The following is a 22,384-nucleotide window of genomic DNA, read 5'->3' on the forward strand; positions in this document are numbered from 1 at the left end:
ACAAAACTAACAAATGGAGCAGTGCTTTTTTTGCGAGCACTAATAACAAATTTGGTTTATAAATATAAATACATATACACGTAAATTCGCACTATATATATATATATATATATTTATCTGTAAATATATATATATAGATATATATATATATATACATATATATGTATATGTCAGTATTTGTTAAATGCGTCTCTGAAAAAATAGTATGTCAACAATTTTATAAATATTTCAACTTGTCTCTTTTTCGAGTTTTGATTAATTCGCTTTGCACCCTTCAATTGACGAATGCTCAATTCTAAGCTAAAGCCAGCGATTTTAAGTTTTCCAATAGCATTAAGTTAGGAAAGTAACTAGCGATTTTGTGGACAATAGAATTATCCTACATTATAATATATGTATATAGTGATAATTTAGAAAGTGAACTCTTTGGCTTCTTCCGATTGCCGTTCATCAGAATGATGGATAAATCTGGTACGAAATTCCAATTCTAGTTGCTTCTCGTTAAATGGAGACACTGAAGGTTGCCTTCCTCAGCGCCTGGCGACAGTTTGTGGCATAATTTTCTAATTATTTTCCAAATAACAAATAGGCTTTAGGGTAACATCCAATAGTTAAGATTATGCAGCTGCAGGCTGTTCTTTGCATATCCTTTTTAACCAAGTTGATGCCGAAAGTCTAGTTAAAGCCAAAAGTTCAGGTTTAGCCATCCAAAGTGGGCACAGACACATTCCAGAGGCTCGTGCTTGTCCTGCTGTATAAAAATAGTCGTCGACTCGATTGCGTTGCGTTGAGAACTTCATCTGGTCTTTTTCGCCAGGCTGGTCGATCTGTTGGGATGAGAGAGAGCTTGGTTGAGTCGACAATGCCAGCATGAGCTATCGCTCCACCCACCTTCTGATACCGTGCCGTGGGCTGGAAGGAGGTGTGTGGCATGGTGTGGGCGGCGCCGAACCGCCCGATGAGCCACGCGACGACGTGATCGACAAAGTCGAGGCACGCGGCGCCGAGCAGCCCAAGTAGATAGCGGAACCCTTGTCAATCTCGCGCAGATCGACCCGCGATCCGTGAACAGATGAGGGCACCGAGCCTAGCAACAATTCACAATACGATCTTAGCTCGGTTCGTCAAGGTGCAAGTGGAAACATTTACCCGTATAGGCATGTAGGCCCGCCGGACTGCTGCGTGGTCGCACGCCGAATCCGCTCACGGTGCTGGCGCTGCGCTGCAGCTGTGCGCTTCCATTCCCCATGTTCCCCGCGGCGGCTGGCGCCTCCCTCTGACTTCCGGCTGTGTTGCCCTGGCCCGTGCCACTCATTGAATTAACCCTGCCGCCTGACTTGTAGCTGTACCGCGAGGGCGAACGTTGCAGTTGGAGCTGCTGCTGCTGCTGGCGCTGTTCCCTACGTGCATCCTCGATGGCTGCCGCATACTCTGCCGCCTCGCTGGAGGTAGTTGGGGCCAGCGTCGAGGCTGGCTGCTGGTAGGCAATCTCGTCCTCGGGAATACGCTCGTTACCTACCGAACGGCGCTGCAGAGGCGAGTGCTTGGGCGATGTGGGGCAGGACTGGGCAGCCGCGATGACGCCTCCGGCAGCGCTGCTGACGCCCAAAGTACTTGAGGATGAGTGCGTGTTGGCATTGGAGGACTGGGCCCGTGTCCTGGACTGTGTGCTGGAGGCGGTCGACGGCCGACGTCGGAACAGTCCTTTGGTGGGGTCCATGTTGCAGACGCCTAATGGAAACGAACAAGCACAGAATGGTGCAAAGTTTCAGTGACAGAAGCTGGTCAAACATTTTATTAGACTAGATTTAAAAGTAAGTTTGAAAAATTAGCGCTTGGTCTCCGGTTTTCTAGGCGGCCGCTTGACTGGAGTTTGTCGGGCCGTCTGACTAGCGGAGACGGCAACCTTCTGCCTAGGGGGCGTGGTGGCTCGCTGCTTTTCCTCGAACTTTTTAGCCAATCTTTTCATGTGAGCCGTGTATGGGCTGTGCCGCTCATCTTCCTCTGCGTTCTCGTCCAGGTTGTTGACAAACCGGCCAACGTTCGCGTCTGCATTGTAGTAGATCACATTGGGCATAAGCTCTTCGCCCGAGCTGCTGCTGGATATGCCGTTCGAGTCATCATGATCGGTTTCAAGGTCTGTCTCAAGCTCCGACTCCAGGTTGGACACCGAGATCTCTTCGCTGCTCAGCTGCTCAAATGTTCGGTTCTTCCATTTGTCAACGATGAACCTAAGAGTGTAGGCAACATTTTGCCGTACTTGGGCATTGCCCGAGCCCGAAGCCTCACGGCCGGTAATGGAGAAGCCGCCAATTGCGTAAGCGGGTATGCTCGCACCTGTGGGACACTTTTCGCCGCGAGAGCAATTGCCCTCGCATATGTCTCTGTTCTGTAACAGCTCCTGATAATTATCCAGCGCCAGTCCACACTTGATCCGATCAAGCTGCTCCAGTGCCGATGACGGGAAACGCTCTCTCAGCCGCCGACGCTCATCGGCCAGTTTATATTGCTCGAACTCTAGCAGCTGGTTTTGAAAGCCCGTGTTGGGATTGGCCACTGCGCGACCAGCGCGCACCACCTTCAATGCCTCCTTCCAGTTCAGATGCGTAGCCGTCATAATATAAGCCACGGCGACGGTCACTGAGCGGGACATCCCGGCCAGACAGTGGATCAGCACATTGCCCTCGCGTAGCCGAGCTGCATGTATGAAGTCGTTGCATACCGAAAAGTATTGCGACAAATTCTGATCCGGCGTATCCGAGGCCATAACGCACAGATAGTGCTTGTCCTGAAAGTGGACCCCATTAGTTAGATACAAATTAGTTGGCTCAAGCTCGGGCAGATGCATACCGGCAGCAGACGCCTTGGACTGTCATGTATGGCTATAATGTGAGAGATTTTGAACTTCTCCAGCTGCTGATAATCTTTGGAGTCGCGGTAATTGCCCACATATAGTCCCGGCAAGACCTGCCAAGCAAAGGGAACACGTTTAATAAAACAGAATTAGCGTTAGAATCGTCCGTTTACATTTCCCATATGCCAATTCATCTCGTTAATTGTGGTAAAAAAAAGAAAACAAAATGCCGATTGAAGGCCTTAAAGTTTTATATACACGATTGGATTTGTTTATTTGAAAATACAAAAGCCTGTTTGTTGTCTATTTGTTGTTGCTACAGGCAACTGGCCTTGACAACTAACTCTCAGGGTCGACCCTTCATGCACACTATGTTGAAACACGAAAGAGTGAGCCCTACACTCGGAAGTGCGCGACACAAAGATACCCTGCACTCACCGCCGAACTGACGAACATCCCAGTCGTCGGTCTTGGAACCACGATGAGGTACTTAAGAGTGCAATTGATCCAAGTATGAAGAATCATAGGATTCTCAGACGATCATCCGGAGGGACACAGAAGCTATCTCCCAATCTGGTGAATTGAATTTGGAGACGGAAAGGTGAAATGAACTTTCATCTAATGCAGTTTTTATACTGGACACGGGAACACTCTAGAATGACGAAATAGGTCGGGATAAGTAGACAGATCTGATCCATCATAAGCACCCAGAAAGTTCAGAGAAGCTGCGAAGAAAAGCAACGAAGAATGGAGGCAACCGATCCTTGCAAAGAAATGCCTTGAGTTAAAGAAGAGCTATCCAGCTATTGTTCATTTGAAATAAACTTGTTTAAGATTTTCCTAATGCACTTTTGCGGACAAAGAGACGGACCAAGATTATGTCAACTCGACCAAGATTATATATATATATATAGTCGAAGATACTTCCGTCTGTCTCTTAAGAGATTCAGAGCACAGAAAAGGCTGCGCTTGCAATCCAACCTTCTGATATTTTGTATTGTAAAATGCATTGAATTGGCATTGGGTTTTTATTATTACAACAGCATTTCTGTCAATTCTCTTGATTTGAGCTCCGTTCGGTTCCGTTCAGTTTGGCAGCATGCATAACTCTTACCTTGTTCATACCATTCCCCATGTTTCCTCATTTAAATGTGGCAGTCAACCTCCTTCAATTGTCAAAGCCTGAAAGTATAATAATAAAAAATAAAAAAAAAAAAACAAATAGAAATTTATTTGACAAGTTCAGGGCGAATTCCATGTGAAGGCTAATGCGGAGGCGACAAGCACGACCATATATTGTTGGGGCTGCCCCTGATGAAAGTGCAAGTGGCAGCTGTTGCGACTGTCATGGGCTCATCGCTGCCAACAAGTACCCTCACCTGCAGCACAACCAGAAACACAACCCGCAGCAGAAGCGGCCCAAGGAGCAGCCGAGCAGCAGAGCCGGGTCTCCTCCACGGATAGACAAACGTGGCCTAGACGCAGACAATGGCAAAAGCATCGCATCCGTTGCGGAAGTAAACAATCCTTGACGTCGCTGCCTTTGTTGCAACTCATTAGTGGGTTAGGCACACTGTCAGACACACAGACGGGCAGACACACAGACGGGCAGGCGGACAGCCAAACCGGGGGTACATACATAGTAGAAGAAGCGGCATAGTATTGTTGGGGCATGCAGCTCATTACGATTGGAACTGAATGCCAAAGTTCATATTTGGCAACTGAGCATTTCGTGATGCGCGATGTTCGTGTGGCCCCCAGAAGTAGGCAAGGCCTAGATTATGCCCCGTTGCAACAGTTGGTTGCCTCACTTGGCCCTTGGTCTGTCATTTGGCCACGAAAACAAAAGCTTGCTCATCACAAAGTCAAGACGACGCTTGGCCTGCTAAGCCTTGACTTATGCAACTCGTAGGCAGAGGCTCTGCCACGCCCAACCCTGCCGCCACCCACATCCCGCTCGAGTGCCTGTCCCTGAACATTTACTTTTATAATAGAATCAACCACATTTACATAAGTTTCAAGTTGGAGTGCAATGAGCAAAAGTGGCGCTTGCCTGAATTTCATAACAACTGTCACCTGACCGCAGGCTGACAAAAAGATGGCACCAAGATACGGCACGTTTGGCACGTTACCTGTCGCAACAGCTGCCTTTTCCCCCTCCACAAGGCAGAAATTACTAAAATTATCGCAGCAGTCAGCTCTTGAGCAGGTGCCATCGCAGGTAATTGATCTGACAAGTGGCTGGTTAGTTGCTCTGCCGCATCGCCAACACGAATTTCAAGCGAACACCTCAAAATCGGTCTAAAAATAGAGAACGCCCCCCCGCCCCCATTACGCCCTGTGGGAGGCATCCAAGCATTAGACACTCAATTCAATTGATTTCTCGATGTGTGTGTGTGTGTCTTTTTGAGCTTGCTGTCCACACAGCTTATGTAATGGCTCATCCGCTGGTCAAACAGCTCTCACATTTCGACAATTTCACAGCACATTTACCCAACGAGTTTTACAAGCGCTGAATCCTTTTAAAGGACGGGGGGGGGAGGGGATAGAACTAGCTGCGTCTGTTCGGCTGTTCCTAAGCATAAGATCTGGGAGACATTAGGCATATATTTATTCTCGAATATCTTTTGTTTCCCCTTCCTTGATTTATATGCACAGTTTGATGCCATGTTTAAGCCCGGAATATTTGTCAAGGGTCGGTACAAAGAATCACAACGCTAGGCAGCTGCAGTTGGGTTCGGCTCCTTCTCAACTTTGTAAGCTAACGCAAGAAATAGTCTAAATTTATTCGGTTAATACTTTATCATAGCATTGGATAGTCTTTCCCTTTATTTGCTGATCAATTCGTATCTATTTAAGCACATTAAACAAAATCAATAATAGCAACTGGTTCGTATGTTTGCCAAAACGGAAACCATTTAAAAAAAAAAGGAGCGTATACCTTTAGGCGCAGCGGAAACAACATTTAAATTTATGGCCAGTTTTAATTTAAGGGAAAAACTTTGGCACCATGTTCGCCATATTAACACGGAAATGGTATTTCGGCCGCCGAACTGTCAGCCCTATACTTCCACCTAGAAACGCTGCAGGCAGCCAAATGTAGATTTTTTCATTTTGTGATTTTCTGCAACCACCGATATTGGGAAATGGGGTAGTTGTGCCAAAAAGATTCTAACTGTATGTAAAAGAATTTGTTCCGACTATCGCATTTAATTAACTTTTTATATGCAGCTCGAGAGAGATCTAGTCGGAAGTGCTTGAAGTGCAAAGCCAAAGCCAAGTTTGAGCTTGGGTAAATGATTTATACTGAATACGTTTTTGAGTCAAGCACAGGGTATTTCCTAGTCATGTTTCTGTTTGTCACAAGTCTGGTGCCAATTTTTTCACTCAACCAATTGGCAAGGCATTTTAATCGAAATGAATTCATTTTCTGGCGCTTTTTATCACCTACACAAGATGTTAGATACGGCAAAAATAGCTACTAAAGGAGCATATTATGCAATACTAAGAGATATTGCCCAGAATTCGAACCTTGGCGATAATCTCAGCCATCTTCCGAGCTAGCTATACAACTAATTGAGAAAGAAGCTCCATTTGAACTTATCTATTTACAGGATTCCTCTAAAAATGAACGAATTCATGCCAGATCGGGCACAAGCGTTGAGTTCAGGCCTTGTTCCAATAAGATCCGCCACCAACTCTACCCAGGACCTATTTAAAGGGTAAATATATAAAACAGCCAGCAAGAAGCAGCTCTCTTCTTGAGTCCAGTCGATATCCTTCCACTGGGAGTCTATCTATACACCCGCACAGCCAGTTCGTATGCATGTAATGGCAGCTCCTGCCGAATGCAGGGTATCACCTAGTCCGTCACTTCGGACTGCGGCAATCGCAATAAGTGTTATCGTTGCTTTTATTGTCATTACCAAATAGTTATTTTCTTCTATTATTTTTTTTTTATACGTTTCTAATGGTTAGCCGTGTAATTCAATGTGGTCCGAATGAAAAAACCAGTTGCCATAAATTAGCCGAGCTTGTGGCCTTGCGGCCGGGTCAATAGTTGCAAAAACAAGAACCAGCCATGTCGGCCCGTGGCGTGTCGCGAGGTTATGTCTCCGACTCCGTCATGGATACAACCAACTGCTGGACACAGTCAGAGCCCAACGGGGCAGTCAATTATGCCGCTCAGGCATTTAACATTAGCAATAAAATAAATACATGCAAGCGGCACGAAACGGTTTGGACTGTGGTGCAATTTATTGGGCTGGCTTTGGGATTTCGATGGGTTGGGGCCTACGGAACTGCGCGTGTGACCCGGCCCCGAACAGGGTATTTCAATTGTTTGCCCAGAGCTCAACGAACTGTGCAAAGTGTTGTAATAAATGTCAGCCCCGGCGGCCTGTGAACCTTAAGAAAACAACAACACGGAGCACACACAATCGGAAAATGTCCACACACACGCACACACACTTTGTAGAGTGAATGCGGCCGATTAGGTTTTGTTTTCTTTTATATCGCTGCTAGCTGGCAGTTTTAGACAAGCTCAAGGGCCAGCCAAAAACCCAAAGGAAACAAAATACTTAGATGTGGGCACGGACAACAGCGCCGCTTTGTCTGAGGCTAGGCAAATGTCAAGATAAGTCAATGGACTGACGCAGGATAAACAAGTGCGAATGCACGACTAGGAGATGCCCTGTGTACAGCTGTGCACTGAACTATGAACAACCCAAATTTTATGTTACTCCATAAGGATTTTGGAGAACAGAAGATGTCGTGATATACAAGCAGCTTATGGATATATATACAAGAATTTATATTGATGGAGATGCAGAAGATTATATGTGGCTTCTGCCAGCTACAAAATCAGAATACCTTTTTATGCACATGTTAATTGTACAGGGTACAGGGCATAAAAAGTGTAAGCGATGCCGCTGCCCACATCCTCCACGGGCCGTCATAAAATAGTTGATTAGCATACAAGCGAAGGGCAATCAGAAAGCTGGCTGGAAAGTGGTTAAAGTGGGGGACTGTGAAGCAACTGCTGATTTTATGTGCTTTTGATCGGTCCAATTGCGTCGGGAGGATTTATTACAATGCCAACGGCGTCCGGTCGAAGTTATGTAAACAATCATGAATCCTGAACAAACACGAAAAATGGCGCGCAAGGCAATCTTAAATGCTGACCAGCAGCTGCCCGGGTTAGAGAATGTGCTCCACGGAGCCTGTCCATGTTGGAATTTGAGTTTGCATTGGTCAAATGCTGGCAATTAATTAACCGCATGCTTCTGCATTCTGTCCCAGCCAGTTGCCAGTTCCAGCTAATTGTGCTCCCTAAACACGCCTGGAATGGGGGAACACACGGAGGCAGGCTGGCGGCGCATGAAGGTCGAGAGCCAATACAAATACAGCTGGGACAAAAGCAGGACTCACTTATGTGTCGGCTACCAGCTATGAAATGAAATGGAAACTTTGCAGTTTTACTTTTCCAGTAAAAAGTGCTTAATTTAAATAATTAATTTTAATGCCGCAAATGAGTCGTGGAAATCTGGCTTGGGCCTGCATATGAAATCACGATGACAACGACACAAACTGCTTACATTTTGTTTGCAACAAGGGAAATTGCGCGATAATTAATTGAGCTCGTTATATTTATAACCTGAACACAATGATAATGGCCAAAGGAGGTAGAAGGGCTCAGTGCACATGGCAGAGGGAAAGGCAGGCAGGCAGGCAGGCAAACGGGTAGCTTCTCTCCGGTCTCGTAAAATAAATTTGTTAAGTTAATTGTTGCGAACAGCAACCTTTATACAAATAAGTTTCTTTTATATTCTATACCCTTTACGAATGCCCACACATAAAGTCGCCGAACTCATGGACTCAGAGAAGCTTGAAAGCTTGAAAAAATCGATTACAGGGATCATAGGATAACATTTTTTATATCAATCTTAAGAGCTATTTGTAGAGGTCGTATATTCTAATCGATCCTTCAGGATTTGCCACGCGCGCAGTGATCGTAGGCAGAATTGATAGTTATCGAGGTCGTAAACAAGTTCGATACTTATCGATATCAAGAGCTAATCGATGTATCACGAACTGCTACGCTTACAGTGGGAGTAGGTCCCATCGATTTTAAAAGATAATCGATTTTTTACGATTGCCACGTCTACAAAAGGTCTTTAGCAAAATCTATATATTTATCGATCTTAAGGACGAAACGATATGTCACGACTTGTTATGTGCACAGTAATCGTAAACTAAATCTATATTTATCGATCTCAAAAGCTAATCGATTCTTCGTAAGCAACAATATCTATTTTTATCGAACTCTAAAGCGCCTTTCGATAGTGCCCATCTAAATTTGTCGAAACTACCTTTAAATCTGTCGAAAGCAATAATGCCACGCCCGCTTAAAAGCTAGAGATAGCAAAGCAAAGTCCTTCACGCGCCAATTTATTTCATATCCGATTTCTCACAACTCCCACACCTCATTTATTCGGGGAAATATTTACTTGTCCATGGGTAAATATGCATATGTATGTGTGTTAACTGAATGGGAAACGAGTAAATTTGCAGCCGAGCAGGGAGCATGTGAATTCAATTCATGCATTCAGTCGACGTTCTCCGGCAATCGGCAATCAGCAATCCCCAATCATTGTCATCTAAAATGAATGCCTCGCTCAGCTGTGAAAGCGCCTTTGGTTGGTCGAGTGCCATGGAATGGGTTTTAGCAGAGCAAAAGTCAAATGTATGGCACGTTTGGAGGCATTTTCACACCAATTTAGACCCACAGCAAATTACAGTCCAAAACACAAACACACACACACACACACACACACACACAGTGAGGGGTACGTTGGTTGTGACACGGCCAAACACATTACTCATACGACGCGTGTGGCGTGTGGCGGGGCGCATTTCGATGGCGATGGCTCTACTTAAAGGAGAGTGCCGGGCTACGCTAATTTCAAAGTTGCGTGCAGCCAGCTTTTCGCAGAAACTACCCGACAAAAAATTAACTGCAAATTACGCCATCCTGCAGCATAATAATATACGCATTTAGGTTTGCATTAATGCCCCAAATGTGACGCCGAGCTCAGAATGTCCCAAATTGTTTGAGTTGAGGAGCAGCTGAATTAGACCCAAGGGAGCCAACATTTAAGCAGTTGCCGCTACATACCTGAGTTGGCAAAAAATGCTAATGCTGCGGCTGCTCCTGCTGCTGTCTCGAGGCAACCCAATGCCCACGTTCACTGCTCCATGGGCAGCTAGAGCACCTGGAGGGTGCTGACGCGCGAAGTGAAGTAGATGCAGGCAATCGCCCGTGACAGTCGCTCCTTTACGGCTCTTGTTATATCACACACGGCGCGAGAACTTAACGGACGCCAGCGCCGGAGAGCTGCTGCCGCGTTGACCGAAGCGTAAAATGATGTTTGAATTAAATTTTTTTTACTGTTTTTTGTTTTAGTTTAATTTTGTTGCCACTTTTCAAATTTTTCCATTTGAAATGCCGTTTAACTGGCAAATAGCTGACAGTTAATATGTTTGGGGCTTGTTAATTATATCTTATGCTGCGCTTTGCAGCTGAGAAAAACGTTGTGTATCGAAAGGGAGCGAGCGGGCGGTTGGAAAAACCAACGAAGTAGCAACAACAAAATAACAAAGTCCAACCGCAACAACGGCGCGAGAATAAAACCAAAAAAAAAGAGCTGAGTCCCCGGATAGCCGAAGCGGCAATACGCCTCAAACGCTGGTCACAGACTGAGACCGAAACTGAGACAAAATCTTAACCCAACCAGACCTGGACTCTAGGCAAACTGAGTGAAAATGCCAGCCGAGCGCCATGAATGAAGCACCAGATTCTGGGCATGCGCACTGCCCAACCACAACAGAAGCGCGCCAACTGAAATGACTCGACTCGGCAACGACTCAACTCAAACTCTTGCATGGTTATATAATCACGGCATTTGGACTGGGCGCACAGTGAGGTAAGAGAGCCGTCACACCTGGCTGGCTGGCAAGCGGGCGTTGAAGGCAATCGGCCGGACAATTGAGCCGTCGCTCAACGCGCAGCCATGATCCACAGTTGCAATTGTCGACTCATCGTGTGCGGCTCCCGTTTTGGTATTTGTTTTGGTAGACTCGGTGCCCCCAAAAAAGGAGCCTGAGCTGATTACCAGATATGTACATGTGCACACATACTCAGTGCTCATGATAATGTCAACGCTTTTGGGCTTGGCCACAAATTCCATTTGCTTTCTTATTGTCAGCACATAATAATATAACTCTATATATAAATCTGGTTATCCTGACTGACGCGCAAATATTCACTTTATGTGATGGACGGGCTCCAATTTTGCAATTTAATTTGCCCCTAGCTGCGTTGCAAATTGAAAAAAAAACGTATTTTTACCTAACGCCCTACTACTCGATTCTCATGAATTCAAGTAAGTAAGCCGCGTAGGCTTCACTTCATGTGAAGGAGGAGGCGGCTTCAACTAAGTAGAAGAGGGCGGCTGCAACTATAGAGGATGCCTCAGTCTCAGCAATGAGGAGACAGCAACTTGAGCAAAGGTGACTATGGCTATCACGAAGAAGGTGGCCGATAAAAAATCTGGTACATATTTTAGTTATGCTATGTCTTATTGATTGTAACTTTATTTTTTTTGTAAACCATTTTTAAACTAATTAACATTTTTTGTTCTTTCAGTAATGTGTTTATATAAATGTTCGTCTTATGATGGCTGACTATAAAATATCTATCCATGTAGATTTACAGGTAAGTACGTAATTATGAACATATTTTTCCACCCACGAATATGAATACGGTTGCAACCTTTTTTTGTTTACCATGCGATGGGCTTCACGATCATTTTTAAATATGTATGTGGAAATTCATCTGGTTTCACACTTTTCGTAGATCCACCTATACTTAAACCTTGTTTTTTCTTAGTAATCTAAGTATATAACAATACAAAGTTAGATGTGGAATTCAAGATAGTAAGGGTAAATTTAAGTTGACGATAGGCGGAAAATGGGTGAAAAACTTAAATCTTATATTTGAAGCACAGAACTCGCCACGCGCAAAGGCGGGAAACACCCGCTAAAACTTTATAAGCATATATTTGCATGTATATAATACATGCATACACACATTGTTCTAGGTAAACGTATGTAGACTCACGCATAGCAAAATATTTGGATGTATGCAAAATTTAAATATGAAATATTTTAGTTTTATATGCTCAGCTGCCTCTGTTGTGAATCTCAGAGTTGTTGCTGTTGCCCACGCCTGAAATGATTTGGAAAATAAATCGAACGCAAATAGCGGCAAGGCAACGTTATGTGTGGGCGTGCTAGTGACCAGGCAGTACATACATATATACATACATATATACGTATGTATGTATGTACTATTCATATATCTTATACAAATTTAAGAAATATGCCTTTGCTTGAAAGGCGACAGCTTCTGACGCATCATTGTGGCCAAGTCAAGCAGTAAACAGCTGGTAAAAAAACTCATTTTCATGTCAATTACTGTGGGTTTTCCCGGTATTGTGCTTGGCAAATGACATACATACATACATTTTATTTACTATCGATAAGCGTGCGAATCGATTGATCGATTATTGGGGCTCGTTTCTCTTCCGTGTAGGTGTGCAACGAATTGTGACGCATTTAAAGCATGGTGTCAATGCTGGCTTTAAGATGTATATGCACACACACACACACACATGCTAAATGACTATACATACATATATACAATGCTTTTTCGTATGCTTTGAGCTGGTTCAGAAGCCATGCGACTGTCGCTGCTACTCAATATCAGCCTGCGGAATTTGCTCTCTCGTGCAGCTTTTGGATACTCAGCTGATGTATATTGTTGTAGTAGTTATTGCTGCCACTGGCTATTAATAAATCTGATGTGTGTGAATCTCGACGCTCAGATGGCTACCGATCGGCCCAGAGAGCCAGCAGCTACTTCCATAGAAAGAGAGAGAAAATTGTAGTAGATGAGAAAAACACAATATCGTTTGCAATGTGGTTGGCACATTGTAAAAACACTTACCAATTTAGGACTTAACTGTTATCCGTTAAAGCGTCGCAAACAAAGTTAACAAGCCGCGTGCTAGCTCAACTTAACAACTGAGAATGGAGATGGAGAGAGAGAGAGAGACTGCGTCGTCGCCAAACGTAACATCAAGGCAGCCCCAAAACGAACGAACGAAAAAGGTTGCGCTCAGTCGACGAGCAACTTTGGCAGCGAGCAGTGGGCAACGACGTGAACTATTAGACTAACGGACAAATATACTACGTGGTCGTGCGTGTGTGTGCGTTCAGCAGCAATGTGCAAAAATATTTTTATCTATAGGTGTTGTATATTTAAATTGAATATATAAATACAAAGCATCACACCGCGCACACATAACAGAAGGAGAGATCGAAACAGAGAAAGAGAGAGAGAGAGAGAGACCTTAAAGCGGCCAACGGAAGTACGTAAAAGCAAAAAGTATCGAGAGTGCATTCGTGTGCGTGTGCTGAACAGCTGCCGTGGCTGTTAGAAAGTGTAGCCAAAGAGTGACATCACGTCAACCGAGACAGGAAAGGCGGGCAAGACGCAGAGGATACTGAGCAATTAGCAATCGATTACGCTGTTGTGGAAAAGTCGCATCTAATCCCAGCGGCAAGTGGAGAAACCACAGTACTTATAAAATATCAAATCGTATCGTATCGGATCGGGACGGACGAAACGAAACGAAACGCGACGAGACGAGACGACGGCCGGCTGCGGAACGTACGAGAATTAACGGACAAACACATTGTCGCTCTCAAGGTGAACCTGCCTGCCGAACATAGCAGCAACAACAGCGCCAGCAGCAGCAGCAGTAGCAGCACAACTCAAAGCAGAGCAACATTTTTTTTTTCGAAATTAGTCGCAGCGCTTCGAGACGCGTCGAGCAACGGAAACAGAAAGTGACAGGACTCGCTTAGGGCAGCCAATATGAAGCCAACTGTGATAGCAGCAAGCCAGCCCGGCGCGGGTGGCGGCGGTGGTAACGGCAACGGCACGCCTGCCGGATCCGGCATCAACATACCCATCAGTCGCGAGTATGTCGGCAGCGGTGCCTCGCCGCAGCAGCAGCATCCTCAGCATTACGCACAGCAGCAGCAGCAGCCGGCTCAGTTCTATGCCAGCCAGCCAACGGCGTATGGATCGCCACGCCAGCACCAGCCGCAGGTGCCCACAAATCCGCAGCAGCAACATTTTCAGGTGAGTGACTGGCTAAAAATCGACGGCGCCAGCCTCAAGGTCGCCTCTCTGCTTGCTTATATGTACATTTGTATGTAGACTGGCGCCCGACAAGGTCGCTTTAAATTGTTTTTGGCGACAGATGCGTTTGCCGATGAAAATTTAATTAGCTCGTTCTCTGAAAATGCACAAAAAGCAACCTTTTTTTTTTGCTGCGCATCGGAAACTTATAACTTCGCCTTGCATTTTTGTTGTGTAAAGGCGAATTGGAGGATATACAAACATATATAACGTATGCATGTGTGCGTGCAAGTGTGACTCTCTCATACATACATACATACATAGTATGCAGCCATGCCCTACAGCAGCTTGAGAAGTGTGTCAAGTGTGCGTGTGTTTGTGTGTGTGCTTACACTATTGACCCAATAGGCTTGCTCTACATATGTATGTAAATCACAAATACATATGTACCAACTATTGACATATGTATGTACAGTCAACGCTGCGTATGATTAACGTAGCGCGGCTTGCGGAAATTTACCATGGAACAGCATCAACTGAACAACGGGAGTATGCCAAGTATAACCACAGCTGATTGGCTATCTAATCTAATTGCTGGCCACACAAAAGTATCAAGTGTTTTTTATGAACGAGACGAATCGACGCTCGATTTGATTTGTGCTCGTTAAATATATTTAACAATTTCTAGAAAATGCGTGATGATAGACAAACGCAAATGTTCTACCGACCAAATACGCGGCGAGAGTAAGACACACAAAATGAGAGAGGAAGAGAGAGAGAGCGAGAGAGAGCTTATTAAAAGAACTGGCAAAAGCAAACATTTGGTTTATTTCTTGACTCGCTTTTTGCTCTCAGCAAACGCTAAATATTTTCGACTCAATCGCAACTGTAGCTGTAGGTGCACTTACTTACCAATACATTTACAAACACACTCTGGCAGGCTTATACATATACATATAATGTGTGTGAATGTGTGCATGTGGGTGGGCAAATGGCAGTCTATATGTATGCATGTATTTACGTATATACAATATACACATGTACAAATGCGTGTAGGCGGCGACAGCGACAGCTCACGAAATAACATGAGCATATATTGCTTAACTTGTTGGCCAAATCGAAGAGGCCGCGATGTTCTGTGGTCAGTCGTCACAAGTTTCTGATCGGATAGTGACTTGATTTGTTTACAACACTTGCAAACCTACCCTATATGTACATACATACATGTATCCACATACAGAAACATGAACTTAAGTCCACCCGAGAGGGTATTATTGTTGTCGATCAGACGAGCTAAGTTTATATACAATTGGCTAACTGGAATAACGTCTAAATACATACATAATATACATATATACATACAAACAATGGCAAGAAAATTGTGAGCGAGTAAATACCCCTACATATTATTTTTTGAAACGACATGTATGAAATCTCGGACCCATTAAAATAAACATATATGTAAATAAAGATATTCTTAATTAGCTGTGTCGATCTACCCAATTTCTTCTGAGTCAGAATCTGTTTTTCTCATGCCTAATGTATAGTTATATGAGAGAAGAAGAAATCTGAGAGTCTGGCTAAAATGTTTGTTTATCTTTGTAAATGTAACTTTACCTATGTCTAGCAATTCACGAGCTTCAGTTAACTGATCAGACCATCAGGCTTAGATTTCAATATTTGATCAAACATTTACATTAGTACCTTCCCCTTTTTTTGCCTATTTAAAGCATATTATTAAGAAATATTTACCAATGCAGTACAAATTATTCGAGCATATTCTTATTTGTTGTTCGTACAGAACGAAATTTAAAATTAGCTGCGGAAAAGATTCTTCATTTTGAAAACATAGTAAGATATTCAAGAGTTTGACAATACATATATGTAAAGCCCACAATCTTTAAAAATTCTCATAGAAATCAGTTTAGTATTAATAAGTAATATCAATATGAAACACTTAAGATATATCAAGAAAAAATTAACATAACAGAGTATTCCAAAGAGTCGTAACCATAATAACATTAATGAGTCGTCCACATTCAGAACATTCTCAAATAAATATCTATTATTCCTATGTTTCATCCGTACATATTTCATATACATACATGCATATTATCAATATCACTTCACGCCTTTCGGAAGCGCGGGCGTCAACATAATAATACAGGAAGGAAAAGGAATTCACGCATGCATGCATAATTACTTTTGGCTTTGGGATCATCATTTAACATTTTTTAAAAATATTTAAGGACAATCACTCAGTGCTGGCAACGGTACATATGAAGGATACGCACTTTGTAATTTTTCCAACAAGGACTACGTATTAAAACAGTCAGGGTCCGTACATTACGTAAATTACGCATACGTATGTGGACAATGTACACACATTTTTATACATGTTACATATGGATGTACACATACATGTATGTATGTATTTGTGCTGCTCAAAGGAGAGCATCTCGTGCGTGAGAGCGCTGTCAAACCGTGCTGAAGTTGCCAGAAGCATCTAGCAACAACTTCGTCGTGGTGGGCGTCCAAGGCATATTGTCTGCTTGATTCTATAAAAGGCTGTCACCAGCTGCCCGGTTAGCTCATTCACAAGAAAACATTTCAGCGGAGAGCACGTCACGTCGCGTTAACGAAAAGGCGAATAGAAAACGTAGCAAAGTGTAAAAGTAAATTGTGAAAAAGGCTGTTCACTGATAAACCAAACAATCGACTTAAAATAGGTAATGAATAGCTGGCACACACATGCACAAATTCATATTGGCAATTGAATATTGCGGCTTGTAAAAGTGTTTTTTTTTTTTTGATCTGCTGACAAACAGCTGTTCGCTGATACATCGCACATACACACACATACACATTCAATGTGTGTATATATTGTATGTGTTATGTAGTGTGTACATAAAGTGTTAGTTAACGCAATAATAATTCACGTTGAATGGCAAAGCGTCTATTTACACGTTGACGTCACTTGTTTTTACTCAAGCTGCAAGTTCTTATTGTTTGTCATACACTCACGCGCACACACACACACACCCACACATGCCTGCACACATGGACTTGTTCGACTTTGACTGCGATTGGAGTGAATCATCCGCTTATTTATAAACAATTGGCCCGTGCGGGCATTTGGCGTGTTCGTTCGGCCTTTGCTAGTCACTGAAGACTGAAGACAAAACTTATGAATTGCTTTTGATATTTGCAGCAGGCCTTTGGATTCGAACCGGACATGGACATGGATATGGATAATATGTTCCCACGATCTCGGCTGGGACGCCTGCATAACGATCCTTTCGCCGGCTTCGGCGGCACACGTAAGCGGAATAGTTTGCACGATCCCCATACCCATAACTATCCTCAGGCACACTCAATGCATGCTGACGATGACTTTTCTCATTATTTCGACGATGCTGCAGACTTTGGATTTCCACAATTCTCTACACTTGGACGACGCGGCCGCGTAGCCGGCGGCGCTAACAGCCACATGGAGCCCGATGATGATTTCTTCAACAGACTGCCATCGGACTTCCGCCAGTACATACCAGAGGGATTTAGCGGTCGTCGATCTGCTGGCGGTGGCCCGCCACAGCCCCGTCCTCAGCAGCAGTACTACCAGCAAGATTATAGCGTGCCACAGCAGACCGGACAAGCACAGGCACCTCAAGCTCCGCAGTCGCCCTCGAAGCGTCTGTGCGACGCGGCCATCCAAACGGATGACCCCGCTGGCCGCTCGGAGGTCGATTGCGCGCCACCTGTCAATCTAAACCAGCATGGGCTGCGCAACACAATGGATATGGGCGTAAAGAGCGTCACCGAACAGGAACAAGGGCCGCGCTCGCATTCTGCGCCACCGCCAGAGCAGCAACAGCTGAATCAACAATACCAACAACAAAAACAACAAACAAATCAACAGCGGCCGACGCCGCCGCCACAATTTGGCACGCAGACTAGTCCACCAGTACAGCCTAATTTCGGAACGGGTCAGCCACAGCCGCCGCAATTCCATAAGACTTATTATCCGCCACAGCAGCAGGCGCATCCACAGCAAAAGCAGCAAACGCCGCCACCTCCGCAGACTCCGGGCGGTAGCAATGTGCGCACCATACCCATCTTTGTAGAGGGTCGCACCGAGCCCATTATCAATGCGCATAAGGAGATACCAAATCAGAGTGCTGCTGCAGGCCATGCGCAGGCACAGGCACAAGCTTCGGCCCAGGCATACTATGCGCCGCAGCAGCAGCAGCATCCACAGCAGCGTCCTGCTCCGCTTAATACTCAACAGCCGCAAGGCGATCCTCAGTTGCAGACGGACGCTGGTGTCGGTGTGCCGCCGCAGACTCCACATACGGTAGACTCCATCAAGAAGATTCAGGATATACAGCGAGACGTTCTTGATCTGATGGCCAAGGTGGAACAGTTCAAGGGCACGCGCAACGACAAGGAATATGTGTACCTGGATGAGATGCTAACACGAAATCTTCTCAAGCTAGACACGATCGACACAAACGGCAAGGATAGCATTCGGCTAGCCCGCAAGGAAGCCATCAAGTAAGATCACCGAGTGTTCTCTTTATAATATAGCCCGATCCTAAACTGGCTTGAACCTATTTTTTAGGTGCATACAGGCATCAGTCAACGTGCTTGACGCCAAGGCCGAGGAGAACGCCAGAAGAGCATCTGGTACAGTAGAGAACGCGGCAGCCAGTACAGAAACTGAAGAGCCGCAGAGCATCGCTGAGCAGGCTGAACCTGCAGCTGTCGCTGAGCCTGCTACGCCCCAGCCGTTGGATGCCACCAAGATCCAAGATCCTATACCTCTGCCACCACCACCAAGTGCCGCAGAGGGTGCTGAGAATGTGCCAGACTCGCAAGCTGCGATTGACAATTCACAGCCGGCCACGGAGACGACAAAATCCGAGACCACAACGCTGACGACACAGTCGTCAGAATGATGATCGCAGTATATTTACAGGACGACCGTTTCGAAGCAGCTACACAAATTAACCAAAATCAAGTAATCGGGGGATCTAATCTATTGTTTCAAATTTCTCGGAGGAAAGCGACAAATTTTTAATTAAAGCATTGTTTGTGAGCATCTGATTAGGTGTGCTGGTGAAGTTGCATCGAACTCTTTGCTAGTATTTGTTAAATATACACATATTGCAACATATACATGCGTACGTAAACTAGGATAAGTTAATAATGATATAAATGACAGTGCCTGCATATTATTGAATTGAAAATGGATATTATAGTGAAGAATGTTACAATTGTTGAATTAGCTGATAATTCAGTCTTATATCAGAGTTGATGAATTTGTAAAGGATCACCAGGACAAGCAAGAGTATGATCTCATACAAAACTACACACATGGTAATGCACTGGTTGGCAATCTGCCGAAGATAGGTAGCTCGAGTCTTGCTAATTGTTAAACAAACAGGAAATATTCTAATGCAATACTTTTTGTGCTACTAATTATTAAAATAAATGTAGATATTGTTCACACTATAATACACATACATACAAAACATATATTGGCTACATATAATAATACAAATCGTGTGCATTAAGAAACATTTTAAAAAGGACGCAACATTGTTTCGAAATCTTAAAGTTAACAATCAGATATAAAATGTATACACAAATGGAAGGCACCTGTGAGAACATGGTGCGCGTGATGTACGATCTAAACCGTGTTATAGTCGCTTATAGGCAATATTAAATCTCATTAGGTATAGTATAAATTGCATTATTGTTCAAGATATTACTGGGCAGCCGTGTTTTAAATGTGAGTAATTCGGATATATGCTCCATTAACTACAGCTATGGCTGTTAAGGTTTACACCTGCAAAAACTAGTGTTGCTGCTCTGCAGTTGCCATATTAGATACGGATTTGCATTGTATTGTTAATGCTAAGTGTGGTTTTAGTTGATGATTTCGACATAGTTTGCCGGAAACAGTCCATAGGTTCCGTCAGGGCCCAATCCCTGCCACCAGCCCTCGTCAATTTGATCGATGTGCGTTATAACATCGCCGGGATCAAACGTTATTTCTGATTCATCAGCTGCCTGATAGTCATACAAGGCACGGGCACGTAGACCCAAGTCGCCCAGGCTCTCCTGGCATATGAAGTCATCCTCATTGACCAGATCGGTCACTTATATTGAGCAAATATAAAGAAAGAAATAGATTAATATCAACGTATGATACTCATTTCGACAACTTACATGCATTACGTTCCAGTGTACTTAAGCCGGATGTCTTAACCGATTGGGACTGCTGCACTGTGACTGATACTTTGGTGCGCACCTCTTCCTCTTTGTATACAGCCGTGTCGGTCTCGTTTGACGATGTCGTCGTCTCATCCGGTGACTGTGATTGAACCGAGTTTGTTTTACTGTGCGGCGATCGTTTGATGGTGGAGAACTGCTCACTCTCATGAGCCAGTGGTAGGTCCTCAGTTTGCTGCAGGTCCTCCTCGTTTATGGTTTCAACGGAATTCACCTCGGCCACAACTGGTGGCTTGTTGGCCTCAGAAGCTTCGGCGGCCACTGGAGGATTAATAGGCGAAACAGACTGTGGAGGCAAGGTGGCCTCTGTATCCTGATTCTGATTGTGATTGAATACGTTTATACGCTGTGCAATAGAATTTCGGGCGGGCTTCGCCGGCGGTTGTGTATTGAGCCTGAAACTTCGTACAATAAATAACAAGAATGCAAATCAAGCCAACGAGCTTACTTGGATTGCAACTGGCCCTCGCTGGTGTGCTTGGTGAACATTGCCTTGGCAGCACCCACCCGTGAGCCGATCAACTCACGTGCCTCCTGATTCCGCGCCTGGCGCATACGCTCCGCATCGGTTAGGTTATTCGCAAAAGTTGCAGATGTTTTCTCAGGACTCAATGGCTGCGGCGAACTGAAAATTCAGTATGCGGTTAAGTCACAAATGTTCAACAGAATGTCAATAACATGTTCGTATATTTACGTTTTAATGGGCACATGAGCCGGCTGTAGTTTAGTCGTGCTTATGACCAGCTTTTCGCGCTCCTTATGCTCCTTTTCTTCGCGAGCGCGTTGCTCCTGCTCGAGCTTCAGAAGCTCTAAGCGCTTGGCTTCCTTTTCAGCACCAATGCGATGCTTCTCCTCTGCTTCCTCCTTCTTCCAGAAGTCCTGCATGACACTCGCGTTGAGCTCCTTTGTAGGAATAACCCGAGTATAGTTTGTGCCCACTGGCGCCTTTTGCTCCTCCATGGCTCCACGCGGCTCCTTAAAACTGTATGCGGAGCTAACCGTGCTCAACTTCTTTAACAAACGCTCGATATCGATGTCATCCTCATTACGTGCATTGATTGTCAAATGGGCACCGGAGAGAAGTTTACCCACGTCATGAATATGGTTCGCGCAGGTGCCCTTGCGTAGCACTGGTGCGCCTTCGCCCTTCAAGGTGGAACGGTAAATAGTTAGATAAGATAACAAGAATGAACGAAAAACAACACACTGACTCACCTGCCAGTTGACGAGCAGGTACTTATTGAGGCCAGTCTTTGGATCTTCGATTTGCAAAAATGCGTACATTATTTTGCCGCTATTGAGGTCCTCGCTTAGCTCGTCTACGCCGCCGTCTCCTTTTCCGACCAGCTTCAGTTCGTTCGTCTGGCCTTCATAGCCAAACAGCGCCCAGTTGGTGCTGCTCTTGTCGTCCAGCACATCCTTCCAGGCACCCACTATTTGCGCCCGATGTTTCTCGAAGCTAATTGCCATTTTCTTCTTGCGTGTTCGCGATTGAATGTGTGTTAATCTCCGTTCACCCGTCGGCAACCAATGCCAACGACCTTGAACAAAGCCGCAAAATGCGATAAATCGAACTTCCAAAAGTCTTCACAAGCTTTCACTCGTGCACCTTTTTTGGTGCTGTCACCGCCAATTTTGGTAAAGCCAACGCCCCAAAAGTGCAATTTTCTCACTTGAATGGAGTTTTAATTAAATGCACATCGAATGCAGCAGAGACACACACATAAACGCAACATTTACGTAGGTTTTGTTGATATAATATCGATAATAACGATTTTTGAATTTTCGATTCGGAGTGTCGATTTATGCCGTTGGCTTGTCCGTCAAATCTATGAAAAATGTATTAGGACATGAAAAGGTGGCTACAAACAGCATGCGTATATTATTAAACAAAATGCCTGGTAAAAAAAGCTGTTACATCTTAATTTTGAATGGGTATAATACATTTTAACGTCAATTTA

At 44.6% G+C, this 22,384-nt stretch overlaps 3 protein-coding genes across 11 annotated transcripts; 1 reads left to right on the forward strand and 2 right to left on the reverse strand.

The window, feature by feature from the left end:
* Positions 1-153: 153 nt before the first annotated feature.
* Positions 154-10,603, reverse strand: LOC6622043 (uncharacterized). 3 transcript variants are annotated; one of them, XM_002047925.4, is made up of 7 exons: positions 10,032-10,603; positions 3,969-4,036; positions 2,851-2,967; positions 2,338-2,788; positions 1,150-1,731; positions 892-1,087; positions 155-827 (listed from the first exon to the last, which is right to left on the reverse strand). In XM_002047925.4, the coding sequence occupies exons 2-7, from the start codon at positions 3,987-3,989 to the stop codon at positions 797-799; spliced, it is 1,398 nt and encodes a 465-aa protein (XP_002047961.1). In that variant the 5' UTR covers positions 3,990-4,036; positions 10,032-10,603; the 3' UTR covers positions 155-796. The 3 variants fall into 3 exon arrangements, with proteins under 3 accessions (XP_015030563.1, XP_002047961.1, XP_015030561.1); XM_015175077.3 differs by lacking the exons at positions 3,969-4,036; positions 10,032-10,603 and adding an exon at positions 3,028-3,185 and having other exon boundaries at positions 154-827; XM_015175075.3 differs by lacking the exons at positions 155-827; positions 892-1,087; positions 1,150-1,731; positions 3,969-4,036; positions 10,032-10,603 and adding an exon at positions 3,028-3,182 and having other exon boundaries at positions 1,767-2,788.
* Positions 10,604-13,114: 2,511 nt separating this feature from the next.
* stv (BAG domain-containing protein starvin) lies at positions 13,115-19,643 on the forward strand. Of its 6 annotated transcripts, none has more exons than XM_002047926.4 (4): positions 13,115-14,126; positions 17,338-17,446; positions 17,549-18,680; positions 18,748-19,643. In XM_002047926.4, the coding sequence occupies exons 1-4, from the start codon at positions 13,857-13,859 to the stop codon at positions 19,082-19,084; spliced, it is 1,848 nt and encodes a 615-aa protein (XP_002047962.1). In that variant the 5' UTR covers positions 13,115-13,856; the 3' UTR covers positions 19,085-19,643. The 6 variants fall into 6 exon arrangements, with proteins under 6 accessions (XP_002047962.1, XP_070064357.1, XP_015031422.1 ...); XM_070208256.1 differs by having other exon boundaries at positions 17,341-17,446; XM_070208257.1 differs by lacking the exon at positions 13,115-14,126 and adding an exon at positions 16,698-16,855.
* Positions 19,644-22,248, reverse strand: Abp1 (Actin binding protein 1). 2 transcript variants are annotated; one of them, XM_015175074.3, is made up of 5 exons: positions 21,639-22,248; positions 21,118-21,569; positions 20,872-21,048; positions 20,361-20,824; positions 19,644-20,290 (listed from the first exon to the last, which is right to left on the reverse strand). In XM_015175074.3, the coding sequence occupies exons 1-5, from the start codon at positions 21,891-21,893 to the stop codon at positions 20,058-20,060; spliced, it is 1,581 nt and encodes a 526-aa protein (XP_015030560.1). In that variant the 5' UTR covers positions 21,894-22,248; the 3' UTR covers positions 19,644-20,057. The 2 variants fall into 2 exon arrangements, with proteins under 2 accessions (XP_015030560.1, XP_002047963.1); XM_002047927.4 differs by having other exon boundaries at positions 20,361-20,818; positions 21,639-22,245.
* Positions 22,249-22,384: the final 136 nt, after the last annotated feature.

Source organism: Drosophila virilis, chromosome 3 (assembly GCF_030788295.1).
Source record: "Drosophila virilis strain 15010-1051.87 chromosome 3, Dvir_AGI_RSII-ME, whole genome shotgun sequence".
NCBI lineage: Eukaryota > Metazoa > Arthropoda > Insecta > Diptera > Drosophilidae > Drosophila > Drosophila virilis.

Excerpts from the sequence above, each read along its gene's own strand:
- LOC6622043 (XM_015175077.3), bottom strand. The coding sequence starts at position 3,048 with ATGAATTGGCATATGGGAAAT. Across the intron at positions 2,789-2,850 it reads GTCCAAGGCGTCTGCTGCCG|GACAAGCACTATCTGTGCGT; the intron begins GTATGCATCTGC and ends GTCCACTTTCAG. Across the intron at positions 1,732-2,337 it reads CGGCGAAAAGTGTCCCACAG|GCGTCTGCAACATGGACCCC; the intron begins GTGCGAGCATAC and ends CGTTTCCATTAG.
- stv (XM_015175936.3), top strand. The coding sequence starts at position 13,857 with ATGAAGCCAACTGTGATAGCAGCAAGCCAGCCCGGCGCGGGTGGCGGC. Across the intron at positions 14,127-17,337 it reads CGCAGCAGCAACATTTTCAG|CAGGCCTTTGGATTCGAACC; the intron begins GTGAGTGACTGG and ends TGATATTTGCAG. Across the intron at positions 18,681-18,747 it reads GCCCGCAAGGAAGCCATCAA|GTGCATACAGGCATCAGTCA; the intron begins GTAAGATCACCG and ends CCTATTTTTTAG.
- Abp1 (XM_015175074.3), bottom strand. The coding sequence starts at position 21,893 with ATGGCAATTAGCTTCGAGAAACATCGGGCGCAAATAGTGGGTGCCTGG. Across the intron at positions 21,570-21,638 it reads ACCTGCTCGTCAACTGGCAG|GGCGAAGGCGCACCAGTGCT; the intron begins GTGAGTCAGTGT and ends TCCACCTTGAAG. Across the intron at positions 20,291-20,360 it reads TACACTGGAACGTAATGCAT|TGACCGATCTGGTCAATGAG; the intron begins GTAAGTTGTCGA and ends GCTCAATATAAG.